Source organism: Myotis yumanensis, unplaced genomic scaffold, assembly GCF_028538775.1.
Source record: "Myotis yumanensis isolate MYYU_CA2020_CCGP unplaced genomic scaffold, mMyoYum1.0.hap1 SCAF_5, whole genome shotgun sequence".
Classification (NCBI taxonomy): domain Eukaryota; kingdom Metazoa; phylum Chordata; class Mammalia; order Chiroptera; family Vespertilionidae; genus Myotis; species Myotis yumanensis.
The window spans coordinates 17,924,719-17,940,902 of record NW_027223756.1 but is presented as its reverse complement, the minus strand read 5'-3'; the positions used below and the strand labels follow the sequence as shown (position 1 = coordinate 17,940,902).

Genomic DNA, 16,184 nt, shown 5'->3' with positions numbered 1-16,184 from the left:
CCCATGGTTTCACTTTCCATGGTTTCAGTTACCCGCGGTCAACCACAATCTGAATATATTAAACTAGGGGCCGAGTGCACGAATTCATACACCTTGAAAGGAACTGTGGGCTATGAGGCTGCAGTGTGCACAGGGTTGGGTCTCGGCCCATCCTCCGCACCCCTGCCCGGCCACTGCCACCATAGCCCCAGTCCCATCTGCTGGCAGCTCCGTTCCTGCCACCACCTGGAGCGACTGGGGCCAGCGCCAGCAGCAGGTGTGAGCGGCTGCCGGCCCTGATCTCCTCTCAGGAGCAGGGGGAGGTGGAGAAGCCCTCAGGGGCCATCAGGGCCGGCAGCCGCCGCTTGCACCCGCTGACAGCGCTGAGCAATCAGGACAGCACTGGGCACCGTCAGTGGGTGTGAGTGGAGCCGGCGCTGGCAGCAGGTGTGAGTGCTGGGTGGGACCACGGCACGCGGGAGCAAAGAATTTTCAGTAACCACCAGAGCCTCACCCCAATGACAGTGACCAGTGCCCCATCTTGGTCTGGCACCCCCACTCACCTGCTCCACCATCCCACCGTGGCCAACACCCGCCATGTTCCACATGCACCCCCTGGTGGTCAGCACACGTCATAGCAACTGTTTGTTTGGGTGTTTTGCTGTTCGGTCTATTTGCATATATATATATATGAAATTCTAAAAATAAGTCATACGTTTTAAATTGCGCACCATTCTGAGTGCAGGATGAAATCTTGAGCTGTCCCACTAGGGATGTCACCCATCCTTTTGTCCAGCACATCCACACTACATATGCTACTCAGCTGTTAGTCACTTAGTAGTTGTCTCAGTTATCAGATTGGCTATCACACACACAGTCACATAACTTTTATTACAGCATAGTGTTATATTTTCCCATGTTATTATTAGTTATTGTTGTTAATCTCTTACTGTGCTTAATTTATAAATTAAACTTTATTTTAGGAGTGGATGTATAGAAAAAAACAGTACACATGGGATTCAGCACTATCTGCATTTTCAGGCATCCACTGGGGGTCTTGGAACACATCATCCCTGTATAAGGAGGAAGTACTGTGCATATATATGACAGGGAGAACAATTAGTGGGTAGCAAGGCTGGGGAAAAAGGCTGCCTCGGTAGACAGGAGGAGAAGGAGGCTGGGCTGGTGCCTGTCTCTAACTCAGAGTAGTGAATGTGTTAAAAGTTAATTCTCTATCAGACCGTCTTCACTGCAAACCCATCCTGTTGCTTTACCAACTCCCTTGAGCAGCTTGGACTGTCTGAGTCTACCTCCTTATCTGTAAAATGGGGATAATCATACTTATAGAGAAGGGTTGCCCTGGGGGTTAACCAGGTATTATGGGAACAGTCAGCACCTTCCCTCCTTCCTCATCTTACCCGTTAACTATTACTGTTTACATCTGCTTCCCAAGAGGAGATCTAGGTTGAGCCTCCTCCCATGAACTGAAGTAAGTTTCTTGGCATGTGCCAGAAAGCCCAAGAGTCCTTAGGGTTTGGAAAAACACTCCCCAGCTGGCACTGTTTGTTTTGGCCAAGGCCCCTGCCTTTGCTGACCCCACCCACTCCTCCATGTCAGTGTAAAGAGGCCTCCTGCCTTGGAGCCCCTCATATCAGAAGCAGATAAGTGACACAGCCCAAGTTCTCCCAGAAACACAAGGTCCTTTGGAAAATCAAACTCAAAGAGGAATAAAACTGCACATCCACGTGTGCTAAATTTTCCTTCCTAATAAGCACAGATAACTCATGCGCCCCCCACCCTCCCCCCAAAAAAGACAGAATAAAGTATCTTTCTTCACACTCATAAAACAGATGGACAGGTATTATGCTTTTCACTTTGTGGATGGGGCAGTGGTCAGCAAACTGCGGCTCGCGAGCCACATGCGGCTCTTTGGCCCCTTGAGTGTGGCTCTTCCACAAAATACCGACTTCTGCACATGGGCCATCAAGTTTCAATCGCACTGTACGTGCACGCCTGCACGTGGTATTTTGTGGAAGAGTCACACTCAAGGGGCCAAAGAGCCGCATGTGGCTCGAGAGCCGCGGTTTGCCGACCACGGGAATAGAAGCCCAGGAAGGAGGCAAAGCCAGAGATGAGACCCAGGTTATAAACCAGGTCTCCCGGCTCTCTAACCTCTCATTTGGCTTCCTCTGTCTTTCCTTAGGACGTTGCCAGGACCAGGAGCACAGGCACCTAATTTATTACAAATCGGTGTTTGGACCTACTTTGTCATTTTTATATTTCAGGTTTGATTTTCTCACTCTGTGTGTCTATGTGTTTTCAGCACATGACGTGTCGAAGTCATGAGTACAGCACAAGTTAGTCTGATCCTTATCCCTTTCTGCTTAAATAATATGCTGTCTTACCTCTTTTATGGGCCTGAGGTCACCTATTGCTTAATTAGTTGGTCCACCCCCACTCCCACCCTCCCCAATTAGAGTTTACTTTTGGAGAGACAGGATTCAAGTTTTTCATTATCTTCCCCAGGCCTATGTATTTGATGGGTTCTTTATAAATGCCTGTGGATATGGCAACGGAGGGAAGAGAGACAGACCTTACAGTGATGTGGTGGGTAAGAAGGCCTGTGGAGTTAGACTGCCCTGAAAAAGCCCACTCGGATATCTGGCTGCTGCCTGTGACTCAGGCACTCACCTTACTTTCCTTTCTGAACTTTGTAGTTGTTTGTAACTGAAGATAATTAACACCTGTAGGGCCTGCCCTAGTGTCTAGCACAAAGTCAGAACTCAAATATCTATAGAAAGAATTAATACCTATATCACTAGGTTTATTGGGAAGATTAAAAGAGATAATGAATATCAAGTATTTTTCATAGAACCTGGCATATAGTAGCTACTAAATAAAAGCTACTCTTAACTATTGGGTCATTACTAGTATTAGAACTAAACACATGTATATAGAATGCTGCAATGGGTTAGGAATAAATAAAGCCTGAATTCAAATCCCAATTCCATTATGCAGAAAAAGCTACTGGATTTAGGATCAGAATACTCAGGTGTGAGACCTGGTTCTGCCATGGACTAGTTATGCGACCTGGAATAAGTAACTGACTTCTCTCAACTTCAGTGTCATCATCAGCAAAGCGAGGAGACTGAGTAATCACTAAGATTCTTTTTGCCCTAGCCAGTTTGGCTCAGGGGGTAGAGCATTGGCCTTCAGACCAAAGGGTCCCGGGTTCGATTCCCGTCAAGGGCACATACCTTGGTTGCAGGTTCCTCCCAGGCCCAGGCCCTGGTCAGGGCTCATGCAAGAGGCAACGAATTGATGTGTTTCTCTCACATCGATGTTTCTCTCTGTCTTTCCCTCTCTCTTCCACTCTCCCTAAAAATCAATGGAAAAAGATCCTCTGGTAAGGATTAACAACAAAAAGAGTCTCTTTTTTCTAGCTCTAACAGCCTCAGTGTAAGATGTAATCTCATGCAGGTCCCATTTTCTCTGGCCCCAGTTTGCCCATCTGTAAAATGACACTCAGTGTTTAGAAGCCCCTTTCTAGGGCAGGTGAAGCCCAGGATGTGTAGATCCCAATGCCCCTCCAGCCTCTGCACAGCAGGTGCTGGCAGTACTTGTTCAGCTCAGACTGACTGCTGAGGGGTGTGAACCAGTTACTTGTCCACACAGAGCCCTGGTCCCCTCATGAACTATAAGGGGCACCTTTCCCTCTCTACCTCCAATTATAGGAATACTAGAGGCCCAGTGCACAAAAATTCGTGCACTTGGGGGGAGTGGAGGGGCATCCCTCAGCTCGGCCTGTGCCCTCTTGCAGTCCGGGAGCCCTCAGGGGATGTCTGACTGTGGCCTAAGCCACAGTTGAACATCCTTAGCACTGCCGTGGAGGTGGGATAGGCTCCCACCAACACCACTGCACACCAACCTTCAGCTTGGCTTGTGGCTGAGCGGCGCTCCCCCTGTGGGAGCGCATTGACCACCAGGGGGCAGCTCCAGCACCGCCCCCCCCCCCCCCCCATTGCCCCTCCGCCGCAGCCTGCCGCTGTCCCACACCCCTGTCATTCCCCTGTTTGGTCAATTTGCATATTAGGCTTTTCTTATATAGGATTGGAAAGAGTGACCAACCATGACCATTATGTCCCATATTAACAAAGTTTAGAGAGGGCCTCATGTAAAGAACATCTTCAGAATTTATTTATCAACAAATACAATAAAAAATTATGCATTCCAGCCCTAACCAGTTTGGCTCAGTGGATAGAGTGTCGGCCTGTGGACTGAAGGGTCCCAGGTTCGATCCCGGTCAAGGGCATGTACCTGGGTTGCGGGCACATCCCCAGAAGGGGGCATGCAAGAGGCAGCTGAATCGAGTTTCTCTCTCATCGATGTTTCTAACTCTCTATCCTTCTCCCTCTCCCTTCCTCTCTGTAAAAAATCAATAAAATATATTTTTAAAAAAATATGCATTCCAGTAGCATTTACCTTGGAATTAAAGGTATATATAATGCAGTTATTAAAAATTGTGCTTAAATTCACTGAGATACCTTTAATCATTACCTTCTTTAGTACCTCTTTTTTTTTTTAGGGGCAAAGAATTATGAATTTATTAGGTGATCTGGAAAACCAGATGGGCTGAGCCCCCAAATGGTGCCAGCCTTTAGTACTTCTTTTGAAACACTGGCCTCAGTCTCTGTAATTTACACAGCTCTTTGACTTACATTGTCTTACTTGACTCCCCACAAAAGCTCAGAGGGTAGAAGCAAGTCAGGCATTATTTACCCCCATTTTTTCCACCAGCAAAGGGGACCAAGGAAGTGTGAAGAGTTGGCCACCTCGCAGAGTTCAAGTTACGGGAGAGTTGGGATTAGACATCAGATTGTCCCCACCAGCACCTCTCCTGGTTACAGCAGCCCTACAACCAGCCTTGGCCTGTGGGGCAGTTCCAAGAAGCTTTTCAATAAGCAGGTTGCGAGTTCTAACTGTCTGGGAGACTGCCAACATTTCCAGGCTGCTCTGTCTTGAGCAGGTGGGATCACAGCCTGATCCCAGTCAGAGGCCAGAACGTCTCCGAGTGAAGTGTGGGACCACCTGGTGGGTAAGCACCTAAGGAGTCTTATTAGACATGCAGATTTCTGGGTTTAATCCCAGATAGGCCTGATTTCAAATGCTGTGGAATCTGCGTTCAAAATTTCCCCTTATTGTCCAAACTAAAGTAGCTGAAATAGTCTAACCTATTACTGTCTTCACAGATACTAGGCAAGAACTTGTTTATCACATACTTTTATTGTCTCTTTCTCCACCTTAAATGTACACTCCATGAGGATAGGGACTTTGTTAGCCTGGTTTATTGCTAAACCTGGGTTTCCTAGAACCCAAAGGCCCCCACAGTACGAGGTCTGTAAATATTGATTGAAATGAGCGCGCACGAAAATTCGAAACCAGTCATACCCCACTCGTTCGTTGTACAATAGGGAAACTGAGGCCCGGTGAGCTAGTGACTGCTGCGGAGTCCGCAAGGGCCGGGATAAAATCTCAGACCTCAGGAGTCGCAATCACGAGTTGGTCTAACTCTGCCCCAAGCAATGTCTTAGAGAAAAAATGAAACCCGCTTGAAAGAAAAGACATTTCCTGCCCCTAAAAACCCAGTTTCGGGAGTTCGGCCGGGTTGGGAGCTGCTGGTGATTCAATTCCCACTTCGTAGGCGCCGCAAGCCTTCCTCTAGGCTTCAGGACCCGCCTCCGGACCCGGCGTCAAACCCACCTCCGTGCCCGCGGGGTCTGCGGGACCAGAGCACAGCCCGCGGGGGTGAGGGCGGCTCGCCCAAGGTCACCCGGGCGGGGCCAGGCCCGAGGGAACCGGCGGCCTCGCGCGTCTTTGGGGTAGAGGGGCAACCCCCCCCCCCCTCATCCCGTAAGTCGAAGGTGACATTAATAGTTCCTTTCCCTGAACCTGGAGCACCCAACCTAAAAAGCGTGAGCAGGCCGGGCCAGCCGCGTGGCCCGCGCCCATGTGCTCCACCTGCGGCCGCTCTCAGGCGTTGGCCCTTTAAGACACCTCCCCTTTCCACCCGCCCCCCTCCCATGCCTGCAGCCTCTCTCCTGACCGCCCCCCCTTCCGAATTGCATCAGGCACGTGCTCGCCCCCGTCGGGTCTGTGCACCCCGCACCCCAGAGCCGGGGAGGTGCTCCGAGGACTCGGAGGCGAGGGGCGGGGCCAGGGGCGGGCCCGCGAGGCCGTGCGCGCGCGCTCCCGCCGCCTTCGCCGCCCGCCCGTCGCCCAGGGTCGGCCCCAGCGGGCGCGCCCCCGCCGCGCCGTCCCTCCCCTCGCCCGCCGCGACGCGAGGCGCGCGCCCGCCCGCCGCCTGCCGCGGATCGCGTGGTCGGCTCGGCTCGCCGCGCCTCTCCCCCGTCCGTCCATATTGCTGCAGCCCCCGAGCCGGGAAGCCCGGGCCGCCCCGGCGGCGGGGGGGAGGGAGGGACGGGACGAGAAGCCTGCCAGGCTCCGGGGGGTGCCTCGCGCCGAACGGGCGGGGGGGGACGCGCGCCAAGGAGGCCTGGACCGCAGAGTGGGGGGCCTTCCTCCCCCCCCCCGCCCCGCCAGCGGTCCTCGGATCTACGGCGGCTGCATCCGACCGGGAGGGAGGCCGCGCCTAGCGTGAACCCCGACCCTTCTCCGCAGAGACTGGGGCCCAGCGCCCCGGAGGAAGGCGTCGCGGGCGTCCCGAGAGCCGAGTTCGAGGCGGGGGAGGCCCCCTCCGGCGCGCCCGGCTTCTCCGGGGGGGCGGGCGCGCAGATGGCCACTCAGGTGGAGCCGCTGCTGCCGGGAGGCGCTCCGCTGCTGCAGGCCGAGGAGCACGGGGGGCTGGTGAGGAAGAAGCCGCCGCCGCCGCCCGAGGGCCAGGGCGAGCCCGGGGCGAACGACGTCGGCGGGGGTGAGCCGGACGGCGGCGGCCGGAGACCGCGGCCCCCCTGCGCCAAGCCACACAAGGAGGGCAGCGGGCAGCTGGAGCGCGAGAGCCCGCGGCCGCCTCAGCCGCCCGGCGCGGAGGGCCTGGCCTTCAGCGACGGGGAGGAGGGCGGCGGGGAGCCGGGCGCTGGCGGAGGAGTGGCCGGAGCCGCGGGCGCCGGGCGCCGAGACTTCGTGGAGGCCCCTCCGCCCAAGGTGAACCCGTGGACGAAGAACGCGCTCCCGCCGGTGCTGGCCGCGGTGAACGGACAGTCTCTCCCAGGTGGGTCTCCCGCTGGCGGTCCTGGGTGCGGGGCCTCTTCCGGGGACACGGGCCCCCTCCCCCAGCGGCCTCCGGGGTCCGCCGCTGGTCGCGGTGACTCGGGATTTTTATTTTTTATCGCTTCCTGGCTAATTCGGGTCGCCGAGCACTCCCCCCAGGCGCGCTCGGGAGCCGGCCCCGCGGGAGGGCCGAGGCTCCGGGCCGCAGCGGTTCGTGGGCAACGGCGTGGCCCGGGCCTACCTCGCCGGGAGCGGGTGGCGCTGGTTTCGGTGAAAAGAGCTCTCGCCGCCGCGTGGTCTGAGAGAGACGGTTTCCAGCCCCAGCCTTCCTCGGGGAGCCCCCTCTCCCCACTCCGCCCCACGCTCCCCGCTTCGGTAGCGTTGCGAGCCCCACGTTGTAGATGTTCAACGAGCTCATGTCACGGGCCGCACAAGGGCCGGCGATGAGCTCACGGGCTCGGGATTGAGAAGTTAACAACTTTTGTTCTCGAGTGCATGGCATCAGGCAGTAGAATCGCCATTGGTGACGGCTTGCGGGGTCGGTGACGGAGAGAATGGCGAGAAGAGGAAACCCAACGTGTCATTGAAGTCGGGGGTTTCCCTCCTCGATCCCGGGGACCTTCCGCCTTGAGGGAGCCGGGCGGCCGGTGTCCGGGGAACCCAGTCAAGGGGCGGGCGGGAAGTGCGGGGCGAGCGAGGGGGCTGGCGGTGCACGCGGGGCGTGGGGCGGCGGGGGAGGGAGTGGCCGGGCCGGGCGGGAGGGTGACAGTTGGGCGCCATGCGCCGCCGGTCCGCGGGCTGCTCGCGGCCGCTCGGCCTGTGCGTTCGGCGCCCGCCGCGACGCGGGGGGTGGAAGGCGGGTGCCGGCCGGAGGCGCGGTCGGGAGTGTGCGTGTGCGCGAGTGTGAGTGCGCGGCCCCCCTTCCCGGCATTCCTCCGCAGCGGGACAACGTGGTGCCTTCCCGCGCGGGGAGCGGCATGTGGCCGCCGACCGGCGCGCTCCCGCTCCCTGGATTTCTGGGTCCTCTTGGGCCGGGTCCCCGGGGAGGCGGAGGTGCAGGGAATCCTCCGGGAGCCGTGTCAGCGCGGGGCGAGAGGCGGTGCTAACATGGAGGCTCGTCTGGGCCTCCCTGTGCCGAGAATAGCCGGCGTCTGGGCTGGGCGCACGCCCTCTGCTCCCTTTGCCGTGCTGGCGCGGAGGGGCGTCGTGCAGGCGTCTGGATTCTTTGGTTTTGGGTCCTTTTGAAGTTGGCCAGGACCACAACCCGATTGTAGCCGAATGATGGCCTGTGGCCGTGGCTCTAGTGCTGGTTCAAAACTCCTCCCCTCCTGCAGTCGCCGGTTGAGGCTGACGGCTTTCAACCATCAGAATGGGGCAAGTTGAAGGGATCTTACTGCCTTCACATGCAAGGGAGTGGAATCACTGGTAGTCCTAGGAAAACCAGAACAGTTAATTCTGAAAATGGCGTGTTGCAATTTTTATTTCTTTTAAGATTGCTTCATTCGGAGGAGGGGACATTTGGGGTTTACTAAAGTACCTCAAACCGTGCTCTTCCTTCTGCCCTTCCCCCCCCTTTCCCTCCAGAGCCCTCTTATGCAAAGGGCAGTGCTGAAACCTCCATTTTCTTGCATATCCCTCCTGATCCACCTACAGGGGGGAGGGAGGGAGGGAGGGAGGGAGGGAAAGCAGCTTTAAGACACTCTTTGGTCCTTCCCCTCTTTAAATTCAAAGGGGTATAATCATCCCCAGGAGAGAGCACTCCTCAGAAGTTTAAATGGGGCTACTCACCCTGGCGGCTGCTGCTGCTTAGCCAATGGTGAACCTGCCTTGTGGGTTTTAAATCAGCCATGACATCAGGTGGTATTGTGTGCCTGAGCTGGTATTTTGTGCAAGTCCAGGGGCCCTTGATAGGGTGCGTCACTGGGGTTATTGATCGTGGGAAGAAGACAGTTTGGCTGACATCTCATCTCACCTTTTCCTCCAAGTGGAGAAGACAACTTGCTTTAAATGCCCAAAACAAAATTCTGAGTCGGGTAGATTTGCTCGGTGCTTGTTTTTCTGAAATCTTGAGGCAAAAGATTGTCTACTCGTTGGGTTTGGAATAGTCTCTGACAGACTAACTGAATTAATTTATAAACTTCTGTTTAAGCCTGTAGTTAGGGCTCAGATGCTTTTTGAGGGAGAATTTTGTGATTGACTTGTCTGGTAAGGTTAGATGGGCCTTTCTTTGGCGTCTACCTGGAACTCTAAGGCCCTTTTCCAGCCCTGATTTTATTTGCAGTTTGGACAAGTTTAAATGTGACACCAGTGGCGTGGCAGTGTGGTCTTGGGAATTTTGCGTTTTGTGATGCATGTTTTTGGGAGTCTACAGAAATGAGTCCCTCAGAAGCAGGCTAAAGGCTTTCCAAAGCTTGCTGCAAATGCCTATTTTTAGCTCTCCTTTTGGCTCAGATGCTAGTGTTTTAGTTCTTTAAGGGACACGTGCAGTAACTAGTAATGAAAGGTATTTTTCCATATTCCCCCCTTGTTTGGGTTTCTCTTTTCTGGCTTAAGCCTCTGTGTCTTATATTTGTTGTTTCCAATCTTGGGATTTGCATTTTGGCTTTTTATGTTTCCATCCCCTAGAATATTTTGAAAAAAATTTTATATATGTATGTGTATATATATATATATATACACACACACACACACACACACAATTTATATTTATCCTAGCCACAACTCTAAGTACAAGAGACACAGGATGTCTTAGTTAAAAGCAGAAATGATATATAGCAAAAGTTCTGGGGTCAAAACTGCATGGGTTCAAATGCCAGCTCTTACCATGTCTAGCTGTGCCTCCTTGGACAATAAGTTCCTTAACCATTCTGTGCCTCAGCTTCCCCATTTGTGTACTAGGGGTTAAATCATGATTTATCTGCTTCTTGGGGCTGTTGTGAGCATTCACCATGATATATGTAAAGCATTTATTTAGCCCAGTGCCTGGCATGTAGCTGTTATGCCATGTCTGGGAGACTGAGACTATGGGACTTTCCGGGACTTTTTCTGGGTCTCCATTTTCTCCACTTGTAAAAAGAGGGAGTTGGAGAACATTTGCTCTTTCTGGTATTGTATCAGTACTCCAGGAAATATATGGGATCATCTCCTTAAATATGGACTTTTGTTTATCTACAGACAAAAAGAGCATGGTATGGATAATCTTAAATGTTGGTTACCCAAAGAATTGGCTATTTTTGCTTTGGAATGTGGTGTGATGACTGTTTTAAAAATAAGTTTTAACTTGTTTATTTGCCTTTCATTAAGATTATCTTTTGGGAGAGTGCACGTGTGCTCTCCGGGCTGTGGGGAAAAGGCCATTGTGACTGAAGTAAAAGTGTACTAAATGCATGTTGAGACTTTGAGAATGTATCTTCATTCACTAGAAGCCTCCACTCACCTCAGTGTGGGAATCAGTGGGTTGGTTTTGTAGCACCTTTGACTTAAAACTAACCAATGCTGAAGTCTTTTTCTTGATTTCTCTTTAAAGGAAAGTCAGGGGCAGGGTCCGAGACTTGAGTGTTTATGTTCTGGGTGTCACTTTTTTCTGTGTCCCTTTGAAGTATAGCTAATCTTGGCTAGCCCATGACAACCCCAGGGACCCTCCGCCCCACTGAACTTGCCTCAAATAAACCTTCTATTCCCTTTCTTTACTTTCCTTCCTGGGTTTGGGCCCTTCCTCAGGTCTCCCACACCTTTGCACTGGGTGGGGCATCTGCATATCTGTGTGAAGACCTTCCTCATAGCCTCAGACCTACTTCAGCTCCTGGTTCCTCCTTCCCCACCATTAGAAGTAGACTGGATGCAAGTAAGAGCTTTGCCTGGAATCATACAGACTGCACTTTTGAGCTCCAGCTGCTGCTGCTTTTTCTTTATTGAGATATAATTGTCATGTAATATTATATTAGTTTCAGTTGTGCAACCTAATGATTCTATATTTGTATATATCCAGCTTTGCATTTAACTTGCTGTGCAATCCTGGGTGAATTACTCAGTCTCTCTGAGCCACTGATACTCTCAAAATGAGAAAATGATAGTTAACTATTTCAGAAGGTCATGAGAATTAAAGAAGGTGATATTAATAAAGCCCGTAGCATAGTGTCAAGCTCAGAGTATCTGTTAAGTGCTACTTACTTAATAATTGCAGTTTTAATTTTTTTTTAAATAGTAAATGATCACCATTATTAGGATCTGTTCCACTTCTGATTCTGTTCATGGCCTGCATTATGGAAACCAGCAACCCCCATGCTTTCTCTGTTTCTTCTGTAAAATGAAAGAATTGGGTTAGGTCTAAGTGTCAGGGTTTTTTTTTTTGTTTTGTTTTGTTTTTTGTATCAAAAACACTTTTTACATAAAACCTCTCCCCACAAAAGAAAGAAGCCAAAGCAGAGCTTTTCTTTTTTTTTTTTTTCTTTTCTTTTAAATGTGTGTGTTTATACCTCCTGTAGTAGGAAAAACTCCAGTTTTGAATCCAAACTCAGGGCTGGAGTTTCACTTTTGCTCCAGGAACTTAGGCTGTTCACTTGGGGGTGCATATCAAACATTGTGGAAAACCAGACATTATGTATGTGCCTTACAATGCTATAGTAGAAAATACACAGCACTGTCTATAAAAATCCTGCCTCCCCAAATAAAAATTGAACCTAAACCCAATAGAACCGTAGTTCTGTGGGGTTAGAGAAACACATTGATTGACCATGAGGTAGAAGTTATCCTACTCCTGAATGTGTGGAATTCTATAGCACAGATTATTTTATCAGTCAGTAAATGGCATTTTAAAAAGCAACTGTTACAGATGAGAAGAGTTGAAACATCAGATATACTGTGTGGATCTTGTTTGGATCCCAATTCGAACAAACCAGTTATAAGACATTTTGGTGATGTTGAGGAGATCTGATCATTATATTGTATTAAAGAGTTATTTGTCAGGGATGATAGTGGTTTTGTGATTGTTTTTTTTTTGTTTAAGCTCCATCACTGATTGTATAATACTAGAGGCCTGGTGCACGAATTCATGCATGGGTGGGGTCCAGCTGGCCAGGCTTGCCCCATTGGGCTGTGGAGAGTAGGGGGACGGGCCTCAGAGGTTGGCCACCGGCCCGTCCCTGATTGGGGCTCGATTGGGGTGGGGCCAGCAGGGGCGAGCAACCTTGGGCGGTTGGCCTGCCGGCCCCTTCCCCAATCAGGATTGGGGAGTGCCAGCCAGGGGGAGGGGCTACAGGAGGTTGGTGTGCTGGCCCTGCCCCAGATCCCGCATCAGCCGGTGCGGGGGTGGGGGGGGGGGGCGGGGGAGGGGGCATCCCCCAATTGACCTGTTGGCTGGCCACAGTGTGCGTCATAGGGACCAGTCGTTCTAGTCGTTCGGCGTTCTGGTCACTTGTCTTTTATATAGAGAGAGAGATAATCAGTTCTTTTGGCTAAGAACTGCTGGGTTAGCCTAGATCAGTGGTTCTCAACCTTTCTAATGCCGCGACCCTTTAATACAGTTCCTCGTGTTGTGGTGACCCCTAATTTCATTGTTACAAATTAAACATAATTAAAGCATAGTGATTAATCACAAAAACAATATGTAATTATATATGTGTTTTCAGATGGTCTTAGGCGACCCCTGTGAAAGGGTCGTTCGACCCCCAAAGGGGTCACGACCCACAGGTTGAGAACCGCTGGCCTAGATAAATGAGGGCTTACACCTCTTTTCCTGTAGTTCAGATCACTTTCTCCTTTTCTAAAGAATGCACACAATTAGGGAAGAGGTAGGAGAGGTCTTCACCTGCAATCTCCAGCTCCCAGGCCCCCTCTCCTGGGCAGGGAGTTTGAGTTTTACACCAGCTGGGAGGTGAGTGCCTGCTAGAGAGGAAGGGGTTAGGGGTCGTTAGGAGGTGGTTCCAGGCCCTTGGGAGGTGGTGGGTACTTTCATGTCTTGAACTCTGACTCTCCCAAGAGGCAGAGTCTCTTGGCTGACCCATCGCATTTGGAATGGGACCTAGGCAAGAGTTTTATAGCTGTTACTCAGCTCAGCACTGTTTCCCTCCCTTTGGGAGGTGGGTAGGGAGAAGAGGTGGAGCCCGGCCTGAAACCACAAAAACCTCTTTAAAATGGAGAGCTTGGCAGATGGGAGTGTCCCTGTTTGCAAAATCCAAGACAAGCTCAAAGGGGGTAATTAGAGTTTTGGGACCTCAAGAGGGCTCACAGGTGCCTCAATCTGGGCTCACAAACCTCCCTGGCTGGGCCAGAGTGACCTAAGGGAGTGGCCAGGAGAGAGCTCAGCCTTACTTTGCTGGGGGTTCATGATAGGAAACAAGTTTTGATACCTGGCTGGTGAAAATATTAGGAAACAATGGGGCAAAGGGGTAGGTGATGGGGTTTAATTCAGAACATGGGCAAAATACTTCTCTCTGCTCTCACTTAGTGATCTAAGCTTGCCTCACCTCTGTTTTTTTATTCACAGAATGGAACTAACCCTTATGCTGAGATTCTTTTGAGAATCAAATTGATACTGAGTATGGGGGAGCTCAGTTCAGAAGTTAAAATGTCCCATACAAGCCCTGGCCAGTGTGGCTCGGTTGGCGCATCATCCTGTACTACACCAAAAAGTGCTGGGTTTGCCCTAGCTCGTTTGGCTCAATGGATAGAGCGTTGGTGGCCTGCAGACTGAAGGGTCCTGGGTTTGATTCCGGTCAAGGGCACATATCTGGGTTTCGAGCTTAATCCCTGGTTAGGGGCATGCAGGAGACAGCCAATCAATGATTCTCTCTCATCATTGATGTTTCTTTCTCACCTCTCCCTTCTCTGAAATCAATTAAAAAAATAAATTTTTTAAAAAAACCAAACCAAAACAAAAAGTGTCAGGTTCGATTCCCAGTTAAGGCAAATACCAAGTTTATGGGTTCCATCCTGTTGCGTATGTGGAAAGCAACAGATCTTTCCCTCCCTCTCTTTTCTTTTCTTTTCTTTTCTTTTCTTTTCTTTTCTTTTCTTTTCTTTTCTTTCCTTTCCTTTCCTTTCCTTTCCTTTCCTTTCCTTTCCTTTCCTTTCTTTCTTTCTCCCTTCCTCTCTCTAAAATCAATAAAAAGTAAAATGTTCCACACATACGTAAGTGATTTATATTCCAGAAGATGCATTCCCAAGCTAGATATATCTAGTTAGAGGTAATCACCTATTCTGAGAGGTTATCCATGCCTTTCCTAAAAGAGGATGTATAATCAGGAGTTAGCTTAATTTTTAAGTAGCATTATTTGTGATAGGTACTAGAACCAACTGGCTAACTTCCTGTGACAGATAGCTTAGGGCGTCTCTCTCCGGGAGTTTTTCAGAATCAGGACAGTCTTGACGTGGTACTTTTTTTTTGGCTGCCCCTTTGGATTAGCAAAGTCCTGATGGGGGTGGGTGGGTAGTGAGGAGTGTGGACCTTAACTGATGAATTTTGTACAGCTTGATGTATGAATGTCATGTATGGTGAAGGGCTCCCCAATCTCAGTTTGGGTTACTGTTGGGAAATTCAATGACCCCTCCATCAGAAGCCTTGTTTATAGGGTACTCTGTAATAACCTTCAAAAATTGTCCTCCAGACATAATGCTATTCAAGGTAGCCTTTTCTCTTCCCTGCTTTAAAGTTAAGTTGCAAGCCTTTCAGAGGAACTGAAGTCCCACAGTGGCTGGGAGTCTCAGTTCTACCCCCTACACTCAGCTCCACTTCAGGCAAAACCCAAACCAGGCTACTATTCCATCCATGTAATTGGTCTCTTTCCCTCATATTGCTGTTAATATATATGCAGAAGAAAAGCAAAGAAACACAACCCAAAGTGGCAAAAAGACACCAAAGATGGAATGAGAGGGTTTCTGTACAAAGCATCGAGCCTATATCTCACTGACATTCTATCACAGGGTATTCCTAGCACCGCATTGTGGGCTCCTCACTGCAGGACTGTACCCCCCAGTGATTCTTCAATCCCTCTCCCCGCCCCAACTCTAGAGATGCATGACAGCCCAGGGCAGGGTCAGAAGAGTTGACTCTAAGAAATAGCATGGGCCACCTGGTGGATGATTCATCCACCTGGTCTGTGTATGGTTTTTGCTTTCCTTGTCACACACAGTTTATTGAAGCTCCTGAAAACCCTGAGATTAATAATGGTGATATCATAGTTAGCATTTACTGGGTGTTTTCCATGTTCTGTCCATGTAATCTCAGCAGGTGAGCTTTTTATGCCTACTTCACAGATCAGGAAAATGAGGCTCAGGAGAGGTTAACACGTTAAGCGCCAAGCCTGTTTTTGTCTTCCTTTCTGTTTAGTCTGCGCTCTCAGATTTCATCAATATGCTGGCGGCCAGAGACTGATGAGGTCCAAACGGAAGGTATAGTGTCAGTCACCGGTGACTGACATGGCGCATAACGTGTTAATAAGCAGCTCTGTTTTTATATGATAAGCCTTGGGCTCATCCTTGACTGTTTCTCTATTTCTCTATCACCTCACATCTAATTTACATCCCTTTGGCTCCCAAAAGAACCTGTATCCAAAGCTAAATGCTTCTTACCACCTCCTCTGTTGCCGCCTGGTCCACACAGCATTGCTTTCCCATCTAGATTGTTTAGCAGCCTCCCAACTGGTCTGTCACTCTTGCTCAAACCGCTCTTAAGGCATTTTATTATAGGGGAGTAAAATCAGAGGCCTCAGCATATCCTATAAGACTGCTTGATCTGGCTCCCCATACCATCCTTCTCCCCAAGCTCTGACATTCCCCCCCACTTTTACCTGCCAGCCACATTGCTTTCCCTGAGGCACATTCTCTGGCTTTTGTTCTGGAGTGCTCTTCCCCCTAGATAGCCACATGGCTCACACCCTCACTTTCTTCTGGTTCCTGTTCATATATCAATGTGATGGAGAGGTCTTCTCAGACCACCCTATATAAAATAGCACACTGCCACCTCTTACTCCACAGCCCCA

The 16,184-nt window shown here is 50.6% G+C and overlaps 1 protein-coding gene across 4 annotated transcripts in view; it reads left to right on the top strand.

The window, feature by feature from the left end:
* The window catches only part of LARP1 (La ribonucleoprotein 1, translational regulator), an 81,496-nt gene that overhangs the window by 20,991 nt on the left and 44,321 nt on the right, over positions 1–16,184 (top strand). Inside the window, exon 1 of one of the 4 annotated variants that reach the window (XM_070414539.1) lies at positions 6,392–7,207. The exons of 1 other annotated variant lie outside the window; for it this stretch is intronic. In XM_070414539.1, coding sequence (XP_070270640.1) covers positions 6,772–7,207 — 436 coding nt within the window. In that variant the 5' untranslated portion in view covers positions 6,392–6,771. Of the gene's footprint in view, positions 1–6,391; positions 7,208–16,184 lie in introns of those variants that run through there. 2 more of the 4 variants (XM_070414540.1, XM_070414538.1) reach the window with 2 other exon arrangements.